Source organism: Aotus nancymaae, unplaced genomic scaffold (genome assembly GCF_030222135.1).
Source record: "Aotus nancymaae isolate 86718 unplaced genomic scaffold, 86718_ANA_hifiasm-v0.15.2.pri h1tg000022l_1, whole genome shotgun sequence".
In the NCBI taxonomy this organism is placed as follows: Eukaryota; Metazoa; Chordata; class Mammalia; order Primates; family Aotidae; genus Aotus; species Aotus nancymaae.
Window position 1 is genome coordinate 6,164,337 of NW_026988435.1, and position 17,015 is coordinate 6,181,351.

General features: G+C 42.1%; 2 protein-coding genes and 1 non-coding gene across 3 annotated transcripts in view; 1 reads left to right on the plus strand and 2 right to left on the minus strand.

Moving 5' to 3' along the window:
* The window catches only part of ARL13B (ADP ribosylation factor like GTPase 13B), an 87,742-nt gene extending 86,961 nt beyond the window's left edge, over window positions 1-781 (minus strand). The window contains exon 1 of the mRNA XM_012474167.2: window positions 460-781. Within this exon, the coding sequence (XP_012329590.2) occupies window positions 460-518 (59 nt within the window). The 5' untranslated portion in view covers window positions 519-781. The remainder of the gene's footprint in view (window positions 1-459) is intronic.
* A 1,607-nt stretch (window positions 782-2,388) lies between these two features.
* LOC135276479 (U6 spliceosomal RNA) lies at window positions 2,389-2,495 on the minus strand. Its single transcript, XR_010344014.1, has one exon. It is a non-coding gene; the product is annotated as a U6 spliceosomal RNA (small nuclear RNA).
* A 5,842-nt stretch (window positions 2,496-8,337) lies between these two features.
* PROS1 (protein S) overlaps window positions 8,338-17,015 on the plus strand; it is a 98,736-nt gene continuing 90,058 nt past the window's right edge. The window contains exon 1 of the mRNA XM_012474172.3: window positions 8,338-8,539. Coding sequence (XP_012329595.3) covers window positions 8,464-8,539 — 76 coding nt within the window. The 5' untranslated portion in view covers window positions 8,338-8,463. The remainder of the gene's footprint in view (window positions 8,540-17,015) is intronic.

A 17,015-nucleotide genomic window follows, 5' to 3' on the forward strand; every position in this document is an offset into this window, starting at 1 on the left:
ATTATTAAGTAGTGGAGCCAGATTTCAAGCCCACGTCCTCAAACACAACTGTGTGGGTGTGTGTGGAGGTGTAAATTGGAATGGAATGTGCCGATGTCACGAAAACTATATTCCATGTCCCCTCTTTTTAAAAGAATTTCCATTACAAAAAGCTTCAGAGGAAAAATACACAACGGACAGTTTTAATTCCACACACACACACACATACAAACTTTTTAAGAAATTCAAACCTATTTAAAATATAACGATGATAAACATTGACAGTCGTAAGGTAAAGTCGACCAGACAAGCAGGCTACATCCTCCAATCTCTCCCTCCCGGGCCAAGTCACCCTGGGAATGAAAGCATCCTTTGCGGCCTGGGATAGACTCGTCCAGGCGCGGGGAAGAGGCGGCCCGCCCCAGGGGCGCGGCCATCCCCAAACCCTTTAGACGGCGCGGACACCCGGCTCCATCCTACCTGACGGGCTCCCGCCACCGCTTGAACCAGCCGCAGCAAGTGGCCATCAGACTGAACATCCCGGGTCGCTCCTCCCGCCACTTCCCATCCGAGCCCGGAGCGGACCCCGGCGCCCAGCTCTTCTCCGGGGGCCTCCGCCACTCCGAGGCGCCCCTAAGGTGGATAAGCAGGGAGGAAAAGCCTGGAGGGAGGTGAAGGCAGCCGGCCGCAGCACTCAGCCCTGCTAACTGCGTCGGTCTGCGACGACTGCCCTCTTAGCCAAGGGACAGCCTGGCCAAAGACGCAGAAACACGGTAGCCGAGTTAGCGGGACTCGACTAAAGAAAAGCCCCGCGTCGACGGGCTGACGTCACTTCGAGGCGCGGAAGGCGTTCCCCAGGCGCAGTCATGGCCCAATCATCGGTTGAGGGCCTGCGCTCGAGGCCTCTGAGTGGCTGAAGAGTCCTGGCTACCCGGTCCTGCGCGAGACAAGGAAAGGCGAAAGGGGCGTACTCTAGAAGAAGGAGGCGGAGCTCGAGGTAGCGCATTCTTGTAACTAGGCAACCGGAGCGTCCGGAGATAAGCTGGGGGATCCCGGACAAATCTCGAGCAAGGCCTGTCTTTACACGCAGACAAAATGTGCGGCCAATCCATGGTGCTGTTCCTTTTCTGTCTCCGGTGTCCTCAGCTGAGATTCAGAGATCTTAGGTCTTGTCCATGGGATTTTTCTTTCTTTCTTGTTTTTTCCTGGTTTGTTTTTTTATGCACGGGGTGGGGACCCTCCAGGTTCTGGCAGACTCAAGCAGCATAGCTACAGAAACAATACACGGATAAAATTCTTATAAGTTAAAGACGAGGGGGAAATTAGCTTGCTAAATTTTCTCAATAGTTCAGATGAGAGTGAAGACTTACTTTCTAAAACGTTTATCACTGTTAGGTATGTGAAATGGAATTGTAATGATATTTGTTGTAGGGGGACTGTGATTACAAAAGAAAAATGCATTTGTTGTAGGAAATGTGGCAAATACTAAAAAGAAACAAGATGAAAATGAGATCTTACAGAACCACTCAAAGATAACCATTTTGATGTATATTTGTTTCAGGATTCCTAGTACATAGATTACTGGCTATTTGGTTTCTGCAAGATGAAGATTGTTATCTATTGACTGTTTTGTAATGGTTTATTTTTTTTAAATGTATGTAATATTTGCATTTCTTTTATATTCTTTGGAGAAAAAGAAATGACAACGACATTCCTGGAGGGGAAAAAAAATCATGCACAAGAGATAGGGGACAGGAGAAAGTTAGAGAGAGAAACTTTCCTTCTGAGGCCTTTACTTTGGGATATCTTTTTCCAAGCTCCAACAAATCAAATTAAAAAAACAAATCAAACCCTATCTATAACATGGAAATTAAAATACCTCCTTTGCCAGGTTGCTAAGATGATGAAATGAGAGAAATGGAGCTCAAGTGCAATTTCTGATAAATAATAGATAGCAAATTTTAAAGTTGATGTTACCTGTCCCAAATGTCCGTGGTAGGAGATAAGAGAAAAGGGCAGGATAAGACTGCAATTCCCCCTTAACTCCAAGCCGATTTAGGACTGTTTCTGCTGACTCTGCTTTCACGACTCACTTTCAAGACTCACTAGTGTCTTGCGAACCCTGAAGTTCTATTGTTTGTATTCACTCTTTGATCCATTTACTATGATTGGGCTTCTGTCCCATCTAACTACTGAAAATATATTTTTGATATAACTTATATCTTCCTAATTACCAAATCAGTTCTCTTTTTTATCATTTAATATATATAATATGGTTTCTAAAACTGTTTCCTGCCTTGGTCTTTCACAGCTTTGCCCTGTACTTCCCTAACCTGGTTCTCTTCTCCTCCTCCTCCCCCTCCTCCTCCTCCTCCTCCTCCTCCTCCTCCTCCTCCTCCTCCTCCTTCATGTATTATGGAACGCTTCATGAATTTGCATGGCATCTTTGTGCAGGGGCCATGCTAATCTTCTCTGTATCATTCCAGTTGTAGTACATGTGCTGCTGAAGCGAGTACAACCCCTGGTTCTCTTCTGATCTCCCCGACCATTCCTCCTCTAGCTTTCTATATGTAACCTCTAAGACATGACCTTATCCCCCTGCTTTTTTTTAGGGATGTTCCCTTGTAGAATTTGATGATTACTCCTGTGACTGAAGAGTCTCACAATGTGTATGTCTCTTGAGCATTTTTGGAACCATACTCAGTACTGTTTTTTACAAATATACACTCAACACTAGTTTGCAGTAAATCCTCACTTATCTTCATCCAGAGGTACTTAGAAACTATAATTTTAAACAAAATCACATGTAATAAAACCAATTTTACCATAGACAAATTGATATAAATCAGAGTTAAGTTCCTATGGCACATTTTTGGTCACAAAAACATCACCAAACTTCAAAATAAAGACGCAAATACTAGTACTAGTAAACATTGAAATAAACGTGAGCTATATATATATTTGAGAGAGATTAATGACAACAAGTAAGATAATTCTTTATTCATTTATTCCAGTTCAGGGTCATAGGTGGCATCATCTCAAGGTAAAAGGTGAGAACTAGCTCTCAACAGGACACCAATCTGTCACAGTGTGCTCTCACACACGCCCACACTCACTTAGACTGGGACAGTTTAGACACATCAATTCACCTAACATGCATATCTTTGGGATGTGGGAGGAAACTGGAATACCTGGAGAAAACCCATGCAGACATGGGGAGAACATGCAAACTCCATATACACAGTGGTCTGGGCCGGTAATCGATTTTTTTTCTCAGCCATGTCATAATGAAACAATGCTATTAAAGCACCTGCTCTACTTCATGCCTTTCCCAGTTCTGCTAGTGATAACATTACCGAGCGTTCCTGATGCCAACATGCAGTGCCTTAGCAAAGCTGACCCTTAGTTTTTCAACATCTTTTGTGGCTTGATAGCCGTAAGTGCTGCTCACCATGTCGAGTTCTCTTTCCTTACAGGCACATGAAATAACAGTTATTCCCACCCTCTCGAAGTCAGGCAGGCATACCACATGCCTGGCTTTGTCTAATGAAATGTAAGTGGTATGTCATTTCTTGGCAAAACTATGAAAGAGCTGGGGCACAATTCTCAATGTTCTCTCTTCTCTTGCCACAGTAACTGTAGATGACTATGTAGACTTTGAGGGACTGTAAAATCAAAGCAGCATGAAACGCTGAGTTAACACATGGAAGACAGCTACCTGGAAAGTCATGCAGACTTATAGTGGACTTCCAATGAGTAAGAGATAAACACTTGTTATCTAAAACACTGTAATTTTATGGCTTTTTAGTGTGTAGTCTGGTTTGTTCTGAATGATGACAACAGTTGTGCTGCTGTGATTCTAGTTAACACTGTTATTTCAGGATCATTATTAATATTTTGGCATAAATATTCCCAGGCACACATTGTTTATTAAATTGAATGAAATGTTTATGGACCAGTTACTGTTCTAAGCACTTGGAATATAGTTGTGAACAAAACCCTTAAAAATTCCTGTCCTCATGAATCTGACATTCTACTGGTGAAGACAGATGAAGAAGTGGATAATAAACATAAATAATAAGTAAATTAGACACTATGTTAGTAGAAAATGATATGAAGAAGTGTTAAACTGGATAAAAGAATGGGATTAAGATTAGGAATGAGGTTAGATTAAGAGTTAAATTTTGGACAGATTTTATTATATATTAAGAACTGTGTTAAAACCAAAGTTTGGCTAAATGAGATTACCAAGTATCAATCAATATTGAGCTAAAGCCAGATATCACCATCACAAAGTGAATTTCTGAGATTAAAAACCCAGAATTTTATCTAATGATGTATTATCAAATTGTATGTTAATAGATTCCAGATGGTTTTACAAAGTTTGACATTATAAGGCTGGGCGTGGTGGCTCATGCCTATAATCCCAGCACTTTGGGAGGCCAAGGCGGGTGGATTGCTTGAGGTCAGGAGTTCGAGACCAGCTGGCCAACATGGTGAAACCCCGTCTTTAAAAAAAAAAAAAAAGAAACAAAGTTTGACATTATGGTGTAGGACACATAAATTTTCAGTGCTGACAATTATTACTGACAGTGTGATGCAAATTTGTAGTGTTAAAAAGATATTCAGGCCAAGAGAAGTGGCTCACACCTCTAATCCCAAAGCTTTAGAAGGCCAAGACAAGAGAATCACTTGAGGTCAGGAGTTCCAGACCCACTCTACCAAAAAAAAATAAAAACAAAGTAAAAATTAGCCTGGCATAGAGGTGTATGACTGTAGTCCTAGGTACTTTAGAGACTGAGAGAGGTGGATGCTTGAGTCCAGAAGTTTGAGGCTGCAGTGAGCTATGACTGCACCACTGCACTCCAGCCTGGGCAACCCCGTGAGACCCTGTCTCAGATAAATAAATAAATAAGGCTTGGTGCCGTGGCTCACACCTGTAATCTCAGCACTTTGGGAGGCCGAGGCGGGCAGATCCGTTGAGGTCAGGAGTTTAAAACCAGCTTGGCCAACATGGTGAAACCATGTCTCTACTAAAAATACAAAAAAAAAAAAAAATTAGCCAGGCATGGTGGCAGGTGCCTGTAATCCCAGCTATTTAGGAGGCCGAGACAGGAGAATCGCTTGAACCTGGGATGTTGAGGTTGCAGTGAGCTGCGATCGCACCACTGCGCTACAGCCTGGGCAACAGAATAAGACTGTCTCAAAACAAATGTTTTTTTTTGTTTTTTTTTTTTTTTGAGACGGAGTTTCGCTCTTGTTACCCAGGCTGGAGTGCAATGGCACGATCTCGGCTCACCGCAACCTCTGCCTCCTGGGTTCAGGCAATTCTCCTGCCTCAGCCTCCTGAGTAGCTGGGATTACAGGCACGTGCCACCATGCCCAGCTAATTTTTTGTATTAGTAGAGACGGGGTTTCACCATGTTGACCAGGATGGTCTCGATCTCTTGACCTCGTGATCCACCCGCCTTGGCCTCCCAAAGTGCTGGGATTACAGGCTTGAGCCACCGCGCCCGACCTACAAATGTTTTTTAAATTAAAAAATAGATGTATAGATAGATATTCACTTTCAACTGAAGTCTTTAGAGGAGCAAGCTTTTTTTTTAAAGATAGCTTATTCTAATATTCCCTCTTTTCTTCATATTCTTTATATTTTTGTATGCTTGTATGATTTGTTATGAATGTTGTTGATTCATGATTTTAGAAGTTTTTCCTCCTTAGAAATTTTTGAGATCTCAAAATTGATATTCTTCTCTTATTTCCTTCTCACAAGATGAGGAGATTCCCAAATGGGGCTTTTACTTGGAAGACTTCTGGCCTAAATAAATTTACATATTTAATTAAATATGGTAATTAAAGGTGATTTTGTTCAACATAATTGAAACTATTCTATAGATATTAAAATTATATTTATATTTAAGTAGGTTGGGACTGAGAAAAAAGTGGTATATAGACCAACCTGTTGAAGTCAGACTAACCAAGAAAGAAGAGAATCTAAAAGAGGGAAAGATCATAAATACACTCAATAATTCTTTCTTGAATAAGATCAGGAGGTTCAGGACATGCCACCCAAAAATATGCCATTTAGATATATAGGTTATTTTGTGCTCAAGGCAATCAAGAATCAGCAGAAGTAGAGAAACCTTTTTATCACCCCTTCACCTGTAAAATAAATTTCCCCTTGTAAAGAAAATCTATAATTACAAAAGAAATTTTCATTAGGAAAGGTATCTATCTGTGCCAAGAAGACAGCTACTCCCAGAGACACCTTTTATTACCTGACAGACCCACATTATAAGGCAACCTTTATCAATCATACGTTTCCTTTCCTTCCCTTCTCTTTATTTGCCTTGTCTACCCCAAGAAGCCTCAAACCCCTATTCCTTTCCATAGCTCAGTATGATATACGTCTTAATCATCTGGATACCTCCTGGAGTCTCACATTTTTGTGAAATTCCCATGCATACATATGTAATTAAATATTGTTTTCTTCTTTTTCTCTATGCCCAGTTAATTCTTATACCAGCCACAGAACCTGCAAGGGTAGTGGGAAGCATCTTTCTTCCCCTACTGAGTGAATGTGAATTCCTCAGCCCATGTTCTTATTAGAAAAAGTAGGCCGAGTGCAGTGGCTCACGCCTATAATCCCAACTTTGGGAGATTGAGACAGGTGGATCACAAGATCAGGAGTTCAAGACCAGCCTGGCCAACATGGTGAAACCCCGTCTCTACTAAAAATACAAAAATTACCCGGGTGTAGTGGCGGGTGCCTGTAATCCCAGCTACTCGGGAGGCTGAGGCAGGAAAATCCTTTGAACCTGGGAGGCGGAGGTTGCAGTTAGCCGAGACTGTGCCATTGCACTCCAGCCTGGGTGACAGAGCAAGACTTTATCTCAAAAAAAAAAAAAAAAAAAAAAAAAACCAAAAAAATCCCAAACAAACAAAAAGAAAAAGGACTCTATTATTCAACAACTTCCATCCAGCTGGATCACAGAACCATAAAAATCTAGTACTGGAAGAGATATTTGAAATATAATCACACCATCAAATTTCACTTACACTCACAGGAAATAAATTGATATTTCACTGGGCAGAAATACTAGAATAACAGTAAATATGCATTGCATATGTAACTATAATAGAGTCATTGCTGCATGCACACTTCAGTCAATAAGAACAGACATTGGGGTTGCAGCAGAGAAAGAGTCTTAGAGAGCCACTAAACAGAACCTCAAATCCATCTCCCCAGTGAGTTTGGGGCTAGGATTTTTAGGAGTTTTGGAGTGAGCTGAAGTGTGGAGATCTTTGGTTAAAGAGTACCGGGTGAGGTTTGGGATGGGAATGAAGGAGTTGGATTATCATGCTGATTCCTCTGTCAGAGTCTTCAAACACAAACAAAAGCTTTAAGATTGTAATATCAGAAATCCTACCTATCTTAAAGCTTTATGATTCTAATGTCGGAATCCTATCCGTAGGAAAAATGGGAATGCAAAAGTGCAACTTGATTAATCTTTAATTATAAATGTATTTCTGTCCAGAATTCTTGTTAACCCTCTGCGGATGGCTTCAAGTGCTGCTAGTTAACGCACACTAATTGCTTCATATGTTATCTCCTGGAATCCTTACATCAGCACTATGAAACCTATTATCCCTATTTTAGAGATGATACAACTGAGGTTTTAGAGAGGTTAAGCAATTTACTTAGTTACACAACTAGTAAGTGGCATAATATTGCCATTTGAATTCAGGCAGTTCAGCTTCAGAGATAGCCTTAAACATATTTCAAATGTGTACGTATGCCTAAGGACAAAAACTAGAGGTAATATGCAAAAAATAAAATGAGTTGTTTGAAGGTACTGGAATTTGATACATTATTTTTTCTAAAACATGTTTTGCTATAGTTTTTTCTTTTTCCATCATAAATACAAGACTTAAAAAAAAAAAAAAAAAGTGGATGATCGGAATGACCCCATTTGCTTTTACTTTCACCGTAGTTCTTCCTAAAGCCCTCACTGACTTCCAGGTATTGGTTAATATGTTCACGGACGAGTCAGTGTCTCACTACTTCTCCTTTCGAACCTGGAGATCCTTCCTCTTGAACCCTGGAAGTTCTCTTGACCAGTCAGAGAACTGCGTTCCCCATCCCTTCCCCTTTGGAAACCTCCCATTGTGGAGGAAAGGAAGGAAAGGCAGTAACTTGGGAGCTGGTGAGGAGATGTCTCGGCTGTGTTTACCAGGCCTGCAGCATTCTCGCGGGGCCCATCCCCCAGCTCCGAAAAGCTTCCTGGAAATGTCCTCGTTATCACTTCCCCTCTCGGGCTGGGGGCTGGGAGCGGGCGGTCCCCTCCGCCCCTGGCTGTTCCGCCGGGGCTCGCTGGCTCGCAGGCGCCGCCGCGCAGCACTGCTCAGACCCAGGCGCACAGGCTCGCAGCTGCCCCTCCTTGACGCGCCGCCGTCCCCGCCCGCGCCTCCGCGCGCTTCGAAATGAGGGTCCTGGGTGGGCGCTGCGGGGCGCTGCTAGCGTGCCTCCTCCTAGCGCTTCCCGTCTCAGAGGCAAACTGTGAGTAATCAATAACGTCTCTTCTCCCTTCCCCAGCGTTGTCGACCGAACTGCGTGCCCTGGTTAGCAGGATTTTCTTCTTTAGAACTGCAGCCTCCTAGAAAGTTTCCAGAAAGTACTGACAGACACCCAGCGGAGGGAAGCAGCCGTGGATAGAGCAGGCAAAGTAATGGTGGGGCAGGGTCAGTCTGCACGGTCGCCAGAATGCGTTGCCTGCAGGACAGATGCCAGAACCTGGGTGACGCTGAGTATCAATGAACGGATGACAACACCTGCGCATTTCCCTTCAAAGCCGAAGTTCCCAGAGAACAAGGATGAGCAGATTCCAGGATACGAGTAGGGAAGAAAAGGTGGCACACTGTGTCTTCCCTTTGTCCAAGCGCCTGCCCCCAACCTGCGACCGTCTCTTGAAACCTTACCTCCCTTTTGCAATTTCTGGACTTTGAGCTTGATTTGCTTGTCTCACATTAACGAACTGTTTTAAAATGACTGAGGGTTTGGATAGCAGTAGAAATATGTCACTTTCTAACCCTGAAATCAAAAGGACTGTTAAAGATTGTATTCTATTTCTCAGATCGTTTTGTACTGAGGATTTTTTTTAACGCTGTGTGCCAGTGATCTGAGGTGGTGGCATGAATTCTTTATCTTTGTATTTCAGGTTCTTTATGTCCTTATGCCTGGATTCAAGACAGGATATTGAGTTTTCTCTGAAAAATATATAAGGAAAAGCAAGGCATTTAGTACGTTTTAGTGGTCAGTTAATTTGTTTTCTAATGTCGTGTGTTTATTGAATAAAAATGCCCCCCTCCACCTTTTTTTTTTTTTTTTTTTTTTTTTTTTTTTTTTTTTTTGAGACAAAGTTTCGCTCTGCTGCCCAGGCTGGAGTGCAGTGACGCGATCTCCACTAACTGCAGACTCCCCTTCCTAGGTTCAAGTGATTATGCCTCAGCCTCCCGAGCAGCGGGGATTGCAGGTGCCTCCACGACACCGGCTAATTGTCTTGTATTTTTACTAGAGACGGGGTTTCACCATATTGGCCAGGCTGGTCTCGAACTCTGTACCTCAGGTGATCCACCCGCCTCGGCCTCCCAAAGTGTTGGGATTACAGGCGTGAGCCACTGTGCCTGACCAAAAATGTCTTCTTGTGCTATGTTTTATTTGCAGGGATTGGAACGGAAGAGAGCACTCTGAATTACAAATAACGTATAGGAGCATAGAGCTCCAAAGTAAAATTTTCAAAGATGGAAATTTCAGGAGAATTATATATCAATTTACTAACATTCCACTAGTTTTATTAGTTATCGAGATGAATGTGGTACTTTAAAAATCTAACTTGGGGCCGGGCGCGGTGACTCACGCCTGTAATCCCGGCACTTTGGGAGGCCGAGGCGGGTGGATCACGAGGTCAAGAGATCGAGACCATCCTGGTCAACATGGTGAAACCCCGTCTCTACTAAAAATACAAAAAATTAGCTGGGCATGGGGGCGTGTGCCTGTAGTCCCAGCTACTCAGGAGGCTGAGGCAGGAGAATTGCCTGAACCCAGGAGGCGGAGGTTGCGGTGAGCCAAGATTGCGCCATTGCACTCCAGCCTGGGTAACAAGAGCAAAACTCCGTTTCGGAAAAAAAAAAAAATCTAACTTGGGACTGAAACATTAGTTTTTGATCCTACATTGAAGAGCTACAATTGCAAAACTTCACCTTTTAAACCGATAAAATTAAGCCGATTTGTAACTACATACGATTATTACCTATATAGTTCATTAGAACAATTAAATATTTGCTTCATAGCTAGAGTTTTGGAGAGGAGAAAGGCAAAGTAGCTTGCCACACTTAACTCCTTGTCGTCATAGAAATTTGCAAGGCCTTTTCTTTTTGTAGAGATTGTTACATTTTGACTGAATCTAGGCAGAGGTAAAAATTATATGGGTTTGTATAGGTTTATTATATATAAACATATGGAGAATTACACTGCTATATATAAACGATGATAGAACAGATAAATTAATTCTTCCAGTATATCACATAAAGAATAGTTGGCCCCATAATGCCTTGGCTTAAAAGTTTTTGATTGGTTAATTGGATTAAAAGTCATCTGTGGTTTACTGATGGGGAAATTTAGATACAGATGTGATGTCTTTAACCCATATGATTTTATTTTATTTTATTTATTTTTTTGAGACAGGATCTGGCTCTGTCACTCAGGCACAATCACAGCTAACTGCACCTCCCTCTCCCTGGTTCATGGGAGCCTCCCTGCTCCACCTCCTGAGTAGCTGGGACAACAGGCATCCACCACCATGCCCGGCTAATTTGTGTGTATGTGTGTGTGTGTGTGTGTGTGTGTGTGTGTCTGTGTGTCTGTGTGTGTACGTTTGGTAGAGTTAGTGTTTTGCCATATTGCCTAGGCTGGTCTTGAACTCCTGTGTTCAAGCAGCCTCCCTACTTTGGCTGCTCAAAGTGCTGGGATTACAAACGTGAGCCACCGTGCCCAGACTCCATATGATTTTAAATTTGAGATATAATTAGAGTTGTAAATATTTTATTTATAATTCATTGTGTGGTCCTATATTTTTCTTTCTTTGTTTCTTTCTTTCTCTCTCTCTTTCTCGCTTTATTTTCTCTTCTTTTCTTTTCTTTATTTCTTTCTTTCATTTTGAAATGGAGTCTCGCTCTGTTGCCCAGGCTGGAGTGCAGGAGTGCAGTGGCATGATCCCAGCTCACTGCAACCTCCGCCTCCTGGCTTCAAGTGATCCTCCCACCTCAGCCTCCCAAGTAGCTGGTATTACAGGCATGCTCCATCATGCCTGGCTAATTTTTGCATTTTTAGTAGAGACAGGATTTTACCATGTTGGCCAGACTCATCTCGAACTCCTGACCTCCAGTGATCTGCCTGCCTCGGCCTCCCAAAGTGCAGGGATTACAGGTGTGAGCCCCCACATCCAGCCTATAATTCATTGTTTAGTCCATAGAAAGCTATGCAAGATTAAAATGTATATATACTTTTTTTTTTTTTTTTTGAGAGTCTTACTCTGTCGCCAGGCTGGAGTGCAGTGGTGCGATCTTGGCTCACTGCAACCTCCGCCTCCCAGGTTCAGGCAATTTTCCTGCCTCAGCCTCTCGAGTAGCTGAGACTGCAGGCATGCACCACCATGTCCAGCTAATTTTTGTATTTTTAGTAGAGACAGACTTTCATCATGGTGGCCAGGATGGTCTCAATCTCTTGACCTCATGATCTGCCTGCCTCGGCCTCCCAAAGCACTGGAATTACAGGCATGAGCCACTGCGCCAAAAAAAATATTTTTGTGATTAAAAAAGCATAAATTTAGAGATGGTGTCTTGCTATCTTGCCCAGACTGGAGTACAGTGGCTATTCATAGGCACTATTGTAGTGCACTACAGCTTTGAACTCCTGGCCTCAAGTAACCCTCTCATCTCAGCCTCCTGAGTGTCTGGGACTATAGGCATGCCCTACCATGGCTGGTTTATAGTTGTTATTTAAAGAAAAACATTTACAAATCATTGTCTTATTTTAGAAAGAGTAGTTAGAAAAAATGTAGTACTACTTATTTGTTTAAAAAAAAAAAGAAATTGTCCAGAGATTAATTTTCCAGAATACATATTATATACATACGAGAGAGAGAGAGAGATGAGAATCTGTATATTTAGCATATATACTGTCACCTGGGCATGGCGGCTCACACCTGTAGCCCCAGCACTTTGAGAGGCTGAGGAAGGAGGATTGCGTGAAGCCAGGAGTTCAAGACCAGCCTGGGCAACATAGTGAGACCCTGTCTCTACAAAATAATTAAAAAAAAAAAAAATAGCCCAGTGTGTTGGTACACACTTGTAGGCCCAGCTACCCAGGAGTCTAAGCTGGGAGGATCACTTGAGCCCAGGAGGTTGAGGCTTCAGTGAGCATGATTATACCACTATACCGTGACAGAGTGAGATCCTGTCCCCAAAAATAATAAAAATAAAATAGATACTGTCTACATATTTTAATCGTTTCCCACTTAAGGCATGTGGTGAGGGAAAATAGGAGAAAGAGGATGTCCTTTTGGCTGTGCTAATTTGGCCTTATCTAGACTGGCACCCTGGGTGGGTGCAGGCTACTCTAGTCACTAGTGACTCATATTTTCCTTTTCTTTTGTACCCTCTTCTTTCCTTCTCTATTATTTTTATTACTTGTGAATCCTTGTCTTTTCTTAAATTATCTTTACTTAAAAGTCCAAAATTTTGCAGGATGGAGAGATTTTTATCAAGGTTAGGTTACAGTAGGAGTTTGTGCTGGAAGAGTTAGAGACAATTTCTAGTGTACAGCAATATGACATCAAACCCTATGCCATATTCTCTTACTATTAATTCTATGCTAGGAAACAGTAGGCCTTTTCTGTTCACCAAGTTTATGTCTTTGCAGCTTGAGTGATCTATATACATACTTAAACGTTCAATATTATGCCTGATAATACAGTATTATTTGCCTATAAGCAACAGTAATGAACTCTTGCTAAAGGAAAGAAAAAGGAAAAGGAAAAAGAGAGGAAGAAAGGAAGAAAGGAAGGAACAGTTGAATAATTTACTGGAAGGCTTCTGAATGGCTAGCTCAACAACCAAGCCTACAGAAGCCAGGAATGTAAATATTTAGGTGACCTGTACAGTGGGAACTCATGTGACAGTACTTTAGGAGCTGCCAATTAGGTGACTTAATTCTGTCTTCCAGTCCTGTGTGTCTCTGTGAACAGTTCAAATTCCTAGGAGACCCTGATCATTTTGGCTTAGCCTGGCTCCAGAGTCCTGTGATTGAGAGCTCACTAGAATTGCACGGTGCCGGAAGAACAGTTCCCACAAAAGCATGGATGCTGGAAAGGACGCAGAAAAAAGAAAACTGTACATATTCTAATGATTGGCTGTCTAACATATACACTTGCCGTTCTTTTCATACTCACCATTTGAAGGTATTTCTCTAATAGAATGCAAATAATTACTGCACAGAGAAAGAACCCTCTCCTCAATAGGTTCCAGGCACCACATTCAGAGAGGAAGGCTTAAGGCTCCCATTTCCCAGGTATCATCAAGTGCTGGCCATGACTCCTGCATTTCTGTGCTATGTTTTATGGATAAATTGATACTTTATAGTGTAGCAATACATCTTATATGCTTAAAAAAAAAAAGAAAGAAAGAAAAAAAACAAAAGGAAAAACAATCACAAAAGCAAGGGAATACAGGTGATGGTTCAGGGCTTGTCTGTCTCTCCCTTGGTTACAAGCATGAGCTGGTATTTATGACTCTTTCCCTACCCCTTTCATAGCTCTCTTGCCCTCAGGATGCAAGTGCCTCATGTTTGTGTTTGCTCAGTGAGATGGACCATAGTGTAATCAGGAAGAATCTGAGCCCTTATCGTCCCCACCTGTGGATGGTGCATCCATTGTTTCTTTTCCTGCTTCTCCTGTGGACAGTGGTCATCCTGGAGGGGCTTCACACCTAACCCTGATTAGTATGTGGCAACAACGCTATTTTGCCTGGATTATTGTCTTCCTTCTAACATAATCCTCTTATTTTTTTTCCAGCAGGTAAAGAGCTTCAAATGGCAACACACTAGTCTCAGCTTGTAATTCAGTGGAAAATATATTAGGTCCCCTAGTGAATGCAGTCCTTGGAAATTGTTCTTGGTTTCCAAATTTCTAGGTGAGCAGAATGCTGTTGTGAGGATAGAATACAAAAAAAAATTTGAGAATAGGTAACTGTATTAGTCCTCTAGGACGGCCATAATAAAGTACCACAAAGTAGGTGATTTAAATAACAGAAAGTTATGGTCTCAGAAAGTCCAAAATCAAGATATCAGCAAGGTTGGTTTCTTTTGAGGTCTGTGAGGGGAGAATGTGTTTCCTGCCTTTCTCCTCGCTCCTGGTAACCTCAGATGTTCCTTGGCCTGGGGGTGGCATTCTTCCTGTGCCTTCACATTGTTTTTCCTCTGTACACATCTGTCTCTGTGTCCAAATTTCCCCTTTTTGAATGGACAGCAGCCTTACTGGATGAAGGCCTACCCTAATGACGCCATCTTAATTTGATCATCTGCAAAGACCCTATCTTCAAATAAGGTCATGTTTACAGGTACCGAGGAATTAGGACTTCAGCATCTTTTGGGGTCAACCCATGACAGTCATTAAACCTCAGATCATGACAAGTACTTCTTTCCTTTTTCCCTTTATTCCTGCTGTACATATTTGGACTTTAGTAAAATATCACTATATTTTATTTTATTTTAAGCCTGTCAAACTTAGCAGTTGGGGGTTGTATATCAACTTAGTGACGCTAATGTTAACAAGTTCTGATAACCCACTACTATTGGACAAGCCTATGATCCTTTTTTTGAGACAGGGTCTCATTCTGTTGCATGCGCTGGAAGAGTGCAGTGGCGCAATCATGGCTAACTGCAGTCTTGACCTCCCAGGTTCAAGTGATCCTCCCACCTCAGCCTCCCAAGTAGCTGGGACTATAGGTGCATGACATTACACCCAGCTAATGTTCTTTTTGATTTTTAGTAGAGATGAGATCTTGCTATGTTGCCCAGGCTGGTCTCAAACTCCGGGACTCAAGGGATCCTCTCGCCTCGGCTTCCCAGAGTGCTGGGATTACAGGCACCAGCCACTGTGCCCAAATAACACTATATTTTAATGATTACTAGTAGAGAGAACATACCACATTTTTTAAAATCATATTTTGAAAGATAGTGATGTCTTACAGCGAGTGAGCCCTCAATAATGGATCAGTTCATCATTCCATAAGGCTCACTCCTTCCAGATATCAGGTATACAATAAGCCCAATGAAAAGTACAATCATTCCAGTGATTTCCTAAGTGTGATGTTAATTCCTTAGAGGCAGTGTTGTGGGGCATAGCATAAAGCAATGAATAAGTCTCCCAATAGTCGTGCTGACAGAAAAATTAAATCCCGATAAGCGTCTCTACCTATGCCGCTGCTCCATGATAGAAGAGCCCCACTTGATCAGCAATCCACCAGATATGTGACTGAACTTGCTAATACGTTCAACTTTCAGTAGCTCGAGGAATAGCAATTCTGCATACAAATTTGGTGTTTTTACTTTGATAGTGAGAGTCTGGGTGGGCCTAGTAAAGGAATGTTCGTGTGGCAGAGCCAATGCGGCCAAAGTGTAGCCTCCATCCTTGCCACTGTGACTGGCTTTTTTATAAATATTGGATAAATGTTAGACCCAAGGCATCCCAAAGGCCACGTGTGGCCTCTAAACTTGTGTGTTTGGCCCTCATATATTTCAAAAATTGGAACATTTCATGTAAACATTTGGTTTTATGACTTCTCTTGAAAAACAATAAAAGAACATCTGGGCCGGGCGCGGTGGCTCAAGCCTGTAATCCCAGCACTTTGGGAGGCCGAGGCGGGTGGATCACGAGGTCAAGAGATCAAGACCATCCTGGTCAACATGGTGAAACCCCGTCTCACTAAAAATACAAAAAATTAGCTGGGCATAGTGGCGCGTGCCTGTAATCCCAGCTACTCAGGAGGCTGAGGCAGGAGAATTGCCTGAACCCAGGAGGCGGAGGTTGCGGTGAGCCGAGATCGCGCCATTGCACTCCAGCCTGGGTAACGAGCGAAACTCCGTCTCAAAAAAAAATAAAAATAAAAAAGAACATCTGACGACGCTGGCTCACATCCCAACGTGGTAAGATTCCGCTTGAGCTGATTGTGAGCTGCCTTCTTTAGATCGAATGTACCCTCTCTAGTTTGCCACAGTGCTGAGCATCTCCCATTGTCTTTAACTAAATTATCTTTCCTTGTTTATGCTGCCTACTGGACACTTAGATTTTTTACTTTGTGGTCTTTGCACTAGAGAGTCTTTATTTTTTATTTTTATTTTTTCACACAGTTTTGTCTCTTTGAGTTTATGAACAACAACAGAAAAGTCAGTAGAACATATCCAGTTTTGGTATAGACTATCAAATCACTGTTTTTGGATAATGGTAGGATATTGGTCATCATTTGTGGAAGCCAGTTCTTATATCAGCTGGAAAAAAGAGCTTCTAATAGATTTTTCATGTTTAAATTTTATATACACTTTTACCAGTGAGAAATATTTTCTTATTTCCTAAACTCTCAAACATTTCATATATGTTTTAATTTTGTTATTTATCATATCTTGCCTCATTTTTTAGGTATTCATATGTCTTTTTTTTATTGTATTTTAGGTTTTGGGGTACATGTGAAGAACATGCAAGATTGTTGCATAGATACACATGTGGCAGTGTGATTTGCTGCCTTCCTCCCCTTCACCTATATCTGGCATTTCTCCCCATGATATCTCTCCCCAACTCCTCACCCCTTGCTGTCCCCTCCCCTATTTCCCCCCAACAGACCCCAGTGTGTAGTGCTCCCCTCCCTGTGTCCATGTGTTCTTATTGTTCAACACCCACCTATGAGTGAGAACATGCAGTGTTTGA